The sequence below is a fragment of the Pagrus pagrus genome (assembly GCF_965226575.1).
Source record: "Pagrus pagrus genome assembly, chromosome: 19".
NCBI classification, from domain to species: domain Eukaryota; kingdom Metazoa; phylum Chordata; class Actinopteri; order Spariformes; family Sparidae; genus Pagrus; species Pagrus pagrus.
The window spans coordinates 7013034-7020375 of record NC_140203.1 but is presented as its reverse complement, the minus strand read 5'-3'; the positions used below and the strand labels follow the sequence as shown (position 1 = coordinate 7020375).

General features: G+C 42.1%; 1 protein-coding gene across 1 annotated transcript; it reads left to right on the top strand.

The window, feature by feature from the left end:
- The first annotated feature begins 40 nt into the window (after positions 1 to 40).
- LOC311274989 (urea transporter 1-like) lies at positions 41 to 7213 on the top strand. The gene is made up of 10 exons (XM_084383127.1): positions 41 to 165; positions 3176 to 3292; positions 3464 to 3653; positions 3868 to 3996; positions 4988 to 5117; positions 5205 to 5267; positions 5391 to 5538; positions 5704 to 5838; positions 5915 to 5964; positions 6072 to 7213. Exons 2-10 carry the CDS (start codon positions 3181 to 3183, stop codon positions 6327 to 6329), a joined length of 1215 nt encoding a protein of 404 aa, XP_084239253.1. The 5' UTR covers positions 41 to 165; positions 3176 to 3180; the 3' UTR covers positions 6330 to 7213.
- The last annotated feature ends 129 nt before the right edge of the window (positions 7214 to 7342 follow it).

Sequence of the window (7342 nt, the reverse complement as noted above, 5' to 3'; positions counted from 1 at the left end):
GTCCTGCAGAAAGGAGACAATAAGGAGTGTTATTATCGACAAAAGGAGGCTGCATAATATCATGCAGAGTCCTTTATATCTGTCCTCTTTTTAAAGAAAGCATGTAGGCCTTCATTAACTCAGCTGGTAGATAAGAGTGCTGTGATTAATCTTCAACTCAAAGAGGTAAGAAGAAAAAAGCCTTTGATTTTTATTGTATTAAAATGATTCACTTGTAAATGTAATGACAGATGCAGTGCAGCTTCAGGTTTTACCAAAAGTGCTCTTATAGTAATCAGACCTAATACTATGTGACTGGTAAATTTAACAACAGAACATTTTTTGACCACTCTGTTACTTTATTGTATTGTATGCTGGAAATATTTATAAATTCATATATCAAACTCACCACGAATCAGAAAATAATGCTGGCTGCAAAAAACATAATGAACTGTCAACAGTGCACAATAAAGCATCTATTAACATTATCATTGTTCCTGCTTTAGATCCGGCAGCTGCAAAAAGCAGTTACCTGATAATAAGTCCATACTTACCTGCATATAAATGCATAATAATACATGTATTCATCTTAATAAAGCAACAAATAAGCTCAGTACAGGTTTAATAATGGCATAATATGTACGTTAACACAAGAAACTCAAAGCTTTAACTAACATCCTTAAGCTCTATAAACTTTTAATATGTTTCTTATAAATGTTTCTAAATGGCTTATAATCTAATAATAAACATTATTCTATTATTAACATCTGTTACCAATTAACTAACACTTATCACAAGGACCTTATTATAAAGCATCACAGTCTATATCTATGATGCATTATAACATTTTATGAATATACAAATAATGTGTTACAATGCACCTATAGTGCCGTATTATCATAGTTATAAGCAGTCTTTAATATTCAGAAATCTTTTATGTATTACACTGATGTCTGTAATGCATCATAAACATGAATAAACGTTAACATAATGTATGTTAGTGTGTTTCATCTCTTTTTCACTTTACTTAAAGCGAACAATGACCACGTATCATCACTTATCATCAGCCTGTAATCATCATCTTTAAAATGAAATGTAGAATTCAAATACACTGTAATCCGTGCAAAAACAGTGAGTGACCAGCAATCATGAAGTATTGATACTTGACCTTATAAGTCTTTGTGAAATGCTTTATAATATTGTATAAGATAGGCACACTATATTGCATTGTAAGTATGCTTTTTTATGCAATAATAAGACATAATAAACATTATAAATATTCATGATTGCTTATAACTAGGATTATATGGCACTAAAGGCACATTATAACACATTACAAATACGTTCATAATGCGTTATAATGCATCGTTGACATTGGGGTGATAATGAGTTAAGATTATTGTTGTTATAAAGCATTATAAATATCAATGAGTGCTAATAACTATGATTATACAGGTGCATTATAATGCATTAAAAGTATGCTCATTATGTGTTATAAAGATTTCTCTATCTGTTGAGCAGTTGATCTATTTGTTTATTGATTGTGTCGACTGTTGTTGACTGAAGGTCTGGGTTGGGATGAGTGATTGATGAATGGTGATTAATGGTTGTACGAAGCGTTACGCTAAACGGAAATATAAATACAAACTGCTAAACTTAAATGCGACGCCTTTGTAGTTCTTTAATCATGAACAACAAAAATGGCTCCTGCAGATTGTATGTGAAGAGTGATGTTGTTGCTGTCGCTGAGTTTGGCTGAAAAAAAAAAACAGATTTGCGTGAAAGCAGACAATAACACAAGGTGCTGCCACCACTCAACAAGCTATTTTCATCCCAACACGAACAAATCAGCGCTGACCCTGCGCCTGGTATTTAAGAGTAAAGAGTGTGACCACAGTTTGACAGCAACAGCAGCAATCTGCAGTACTGTGAGGGAAAAACAGCAACTCCCAGGGGCCTCATGAGATGCTCAAACAAAGGGAAGGTAATAATAACAAAAGCCACAACAGTATGAGGTCTGAACTGCCTCTGGACACGTTCACGGGTTCAATGATGGTTTTATAAGAGGTGTTATTGATTGTTTTATGTTTGATTACACGTTCAGTTCCAAAAGTTTGTGCAGAGTTGTGTTCAGTAGCTCCCATATTTGTTGTTTCTTAAGAAGTATTGTGGCGCAGAAGAAAAGAGGCAGCCGACAGAGCTGCGAGATCAAGAGGTTCACCGCTCACCGGGCAACATCCACACACGCAGGCTTTCATGCAGAGAGCTGTGACTGAGGATGTTTGACGGTAACAGTGGGAAACTCTTCGGGAAATCTGCTTTGATCACTCCTTCAAAAAGATATAAAAAATATAAAAGGAACAGAAAACGATGTGGCAAACTGGCAGCGAGGTTTCGATTTTAGCTCACACCTCTCTGTTGGAATTGTTTACACCTCAGGGAGCAAAGGGACCCACGCTGATTTAGTTTGTGCAGGGAGGCGTCGGCTTTGGCTGACAATATCCGACAATATCACGGTCGAAATTAGTAGAACTGAAACACTAATGAACACAACATCTGAATAATTTCATACAGACGGTGGGGTGCTTTGTTGGGCGTCAGACAAAAAGCTACAGAAGTAGAACAAGACTCTCAAGAGTCTACAAAGTCATGCTAGCAGCTCCGTGAGGCTGCACATTCGGCCTTGAGCTAAATATTAACATCAAGCAAACATGCACACAGTGACGATGCATGCGGGTGTAATACTGATCATATACATATAAGGGTTAGGGTGAAGCAGGAGAGGTCGACCCAAATGCATGAGACACAGGCAGACAAATCATTGAAAGAAAGGCAAACAAAAGGCAAAGCACAAACCAGGAAAACACGAGGAATCAAAAGCCAGAAAAAGCACTCAGAGATGGGACAGGGAGGATCAGACTCAGACAAAAGACTGGACTTTGATATAAACCAAACTAACGAGGGGATGAGGCGGAGAAACACAGGTGAGGGAAAGGAACCTAAAAACACTAGAAACAGGGGAAAGGCTGATAGGCAGGGAAAAGGAAGGAAGGAAGGAAGGAAGGAAGGGCTGATGAGGCAGATGCAGTGCAGGTGTCGAGGGAAAAAGACACAAAACCCAGAAAACACATATAAAACACACATTCAATGAAACTAAAAAGGCATAAATGACGATTGTGATGAACTCTACTTACAGTACGTATGGACAATAACAACCAGCCCTCACATGAGGAAGCTCCAGCCCGCTCCTGTCTCCTCAGAGCTGTCGGGCTTCTCACTGGGGACATGCATCTCTTCAGAGAATGGATGAAACGTAGGTGATAACCTCGATTTGAAAAAATCAGACTTAAATCTTACATGATTTCATATTGGTCTTCACACACCAAAACATGTAAATATAAGGCCCAGGTTTAAAAATAACGGACTTCCCCTTTAAGTCTCTTTGTAATTGACGGTTAAAATGAAGTCCATCCATCTCTGACAGGGCAGGTTTTGGTAATCCAACTGCTGGACTGGGTTTTCAGAGGAGTGGCCCAGGTCATGTTCGTCAATAACCCTCTCAGTGGGCTCCTCATCACGACCGGCCTCTTCCTGCAGGAGCCTTGGTGGGCTCTGAACGGTCTGCTGGGCACCGTAGTGTCCACTGCGTCCGCCATCTTACTGGGACAAAACAGGTCAGATGGCGTCTCCCTTTCCTTTTGTGACTTCATCAAAGAATAAAAAAAATCATTCTCCTCCTACCATGAAGCCATTATCGCCGTCTCTTCCGCTTTCATTCCCTGGGGCAACAATTTCTTTAGCTTTCACACTGTGCTATTTTCACAGTGTGTTTTTCCTCTTAATTGTGTTTTTCACTCATGTTGACAACATCTGTCACATTCACCTCAGGGAGGCCGTATCAGCCGGTTTATATGGCTACAACGGCACCTTGGTGGGGATGCTGATGGCTGTTTTCTCTACCAAAGGGAGCTGGTACTGGTGGCTGTTACTGCCAAATGTGTTCATGTCCATGTTGTGGTAAGTGTTCTTTCGAAATTCATCTGACTCATTTGATTGCACACAGTTGGAAACTGCACACTATAGCCTGCAAACCGGAAAGAGACAAAGGTGACCATTTCCCTAGTCCCCTTAGTTACTGTTGCTAGCCTGTCGATCTTTCTGCAGTCTACAGTATTAACAGCGGCAAATTAACCACTTGAAGTTCTTAGTAATTTCTTAAACAATGGGTCCTTAATTGCAGAGAGAGATAAACTAAAGTATCTTGTTGTTTCTAGCTCAATAGTCCCGGCTGAAAGGACAACTAATGCTGTCATCAGCTACAGGTAGCTAGCTAATTAAAGTAATAATCTCAAAGATTTTCATGTAAATAAATATCTGTTAAGTCGCTGTCTATCGCCGAATGAGGTAACACAAGGATGACTGAGCCTACGGCCCACTGATGAAAGCCCTCGCATTTGCTGTAATACCAAAGATGTACACTGGAGTGTCGGTGGCGACTTTCCTGGAAAATATCACAAGCAGGCGCAGTTGGTGACGCATTCACCCAGCAGTGGTTAGTCGACCAGAGAGACTAGGTGGTTCGCACGCAATATAACAGTTTCATTTGTCCTGGTCTCTGCTAGCGTTGGGAGGTAATGGTTAGCGTTTCTGTTGACCTCCTGCTGTTGATACAGTTAGCCACAGGCAGCCTGGAGCAGGTGGGATACTTTAAAATTGTAGCTTTTGCTGGTTTCTATAGTCGAATCAACCCCTAAATTTAGCTAAAGTAACGCTTGGCTTTGAAAGTAATGCTAGATTATCTTACTTACTTACTGTGTCTTACTGTTAGCAAGATAGTTACCTTCACATGCTAATGTTTGCAGACAAACACACCGTTTCACTCAATTCAGTAGCAAAAAAAAGCTTCAACCTTGAGGTGAACATAAGCGATCTTGGTGGGGTCAGTGTGTACTATGGTTTGCCTTTCCTCCTAATCAATAATCCATTTCCTGCTTCCTGTTTTTCACAGCCCAGTGGTCTCCAGTGCTTTGTCCTCAGTTGCCAGCAAATGGGACCTCCCCATATTCACCCTGCCCTTTAATATTTTGGTGTGTATTCATGTTGCAGCTACAGGAGCCTATCACGCCTACTTTCCAGAGGTACAGTACAGCCCTGCTACATACAAACACAGTCGCACAGTCACAGATGATGCAAATGAAATTTTAACCTTTTTTCTGCAATTTCAGGTGGATTTCAGGTCAAATCTGCACTTTCGTAATGACTCCATGGACAGTCTCAACATCTCTCAGGTCTTTGAAAGTCCTCCTCACAATTGAAATCATTACAACCGCAATACTGCACATGTCGTATCCTAGTTCATAAATCGTGCTTGTTATTTCAAATGCAAGTAAATGGAGGTTTTCCACTGGCAGCTCTTCCTGTCGGTGCCAGTTGGTGTTGGCCAGGTGTACGGCTGCCACAGTCCTTGGACAGGAGGTCTCATCCTTCTGGCCCTGCTGCTTTCCTCACCAACTATCTGTTATCATGCCACGTTGGGCTCTGCTGTTGGCATCCTGTCTGGTAATAAGACTCTTCATTTGCACAGGAATATGCATAAGGTCCGCTGAGGATGTTTTCTCAAATGGTGCTGTGTAGACTGTGTTTGTTGACTCAAATCTGACATTTGTGCCATTGGATAATGAGTTTTATTGGGAATGTTTAACTCCTCTCTTGCGTGTGATGCAGGACTTGCTCTGGCAGCTCCTCGTGAGGACATTTACTCAGGGCTGTGGGGATATAACAGCGCCCTATCCTGCATCGCCATTGGAGGGGTCTTCTATGTCATAACATGGCAAACCCATCTCCTGGCTCTAATATGTGGTAAGATTGACAAACAGCAGGATCACAGCGCTGGAAATGTTTGATCACGGTTTGTAAAAAGCATGTTTCTTTGCAGCATTTTTCTGCGCATACATGACCGCAGCGATCTCAAAGCTGATGTCCGTGGTAAGAAACTTCCTCCCTGAGTCAAACTCGATAAACATCATCCGAACACCCAGATGTCTCTCATATCATGTGTCATGCACTCCCTTCCTATGATGTCCCCCTTTCAGCTTGCATTACCAGCCTGCACGTGGCCTTTCTGCCTGTCGACTCTCATCTTCCTCCTCATTTCCTCCGAGATCCCGGCCATCTGCAGACTGCCTCTTTCAGCGGTCTCCTACCCCGAGGAGAATCTGCGCTACCAGAGACAATTAAAGGCCCTGGAGAAGGCTCGGCACAGTCAGCAGAGCGGAGGCCAAGAAGAGGCCCGGCTGAGGGAGAGCACAGGGCCAAGCGTCCAGTTTGTGGACTGCAGTGAATTTGTATGATTGTCCTGACATTCACCTACCTGATTGGTTTAATTGTTGGAACGGCATTGGCGGTATACAGCTTTGGCATTTCATCCCTTACATAACAATATTTCTTATATAAAATGGCTGGCATCCGAGTGAGAAATGTTTTCGAAATGGCAAATCATTTCTCATGCAGTTGAGCTCTCTTCCACAGCAGAGGGCAGCACCTGACAAGGAAAGAGAGACCCTGCGTTGGTGCATGTAAATCTAATCACACTGAGGAAAATACTAAGGAGGAATACAGTTATGTATGCCAACTTTGCAATAATATAAATCCTATGAAACGTGGTGTTATTCGATTTCCTCGAAGTCTCAACGGCACAGATTCAGTGGTCACTTCGAGATGGTTTAAAATGCAGCAGCCAGAGCGTTTCATCAGTGAGCTGCAGGGGAGATTTCATAAACTGCTCCCCCAGCAAAACACCCTCTTCTCTGCCAGGCACAATCCATCTCTGCCGTCTGTACTCCAAGCTGTCCTATTGTTTCCGCTTATCGTCTCTCTTTACCTCTCTTTTGGGCTTCTCACACTGCCTCTCCCTTAATTTGACATTTTTATAAACCCTTTTCGTTATCTCCTTCCTCCACTTCTCTCCCTCTCATCTCCTGTCCTCATCTGCTCCTTCGAGGACAGCCGGTCTCCTTCTCCCCTGCAGCAAGGAGATTTTCATCTCTGTGAAAAGAAGCTCCCAAGATGTCAAAAAACAAAAACACACACACACACAGCACTCTGTCTGGGACTGGTGTCTGCAGTTATATTTACATTGATGAGTAAATCTTTATTGCCACCTGCCCGTCTGGTGCACCGAGGCACATGGCTTCAGTCTAGCCAGTGCTACACGTAACAGTCACACTCTTGGACATGTGTGGGAGCTGCAATCCATCGGGGGGGGAAGGTGCGAGACGAGGGAGGGGGAAGAAGTTGAAAATGAGAACATCTCATTTTCTTGCCTGGTGATAAAATATGACTTGTTATTCTCTCTGCTCTCCGT

Bases quoted from the DNA above. Each gene is read 5' to 3' on its own strand.
- LOC311274989 (XM_084383127.1), top strand. From the start codon at position 3,181: ATGGACAATAACAACCAGCCCTCACATGAGGAAGCTCCAGCCCGCTCC. The intron at 5,118-5,204 runs GTACAGTACAGC...CTGCAATTTCAG, and splicing joins ATCACGCCTACTTTCCAGAG to GTGGATTTCAGGTCAAATCT. The intron at 5,268-5,390 runs GTCTTTGAAAGT...TTCCACTGGCAG, and splicing joins ACAGTCTCAACATCTCTCAG to CTCTTCCTGTCGGTGCCAGT.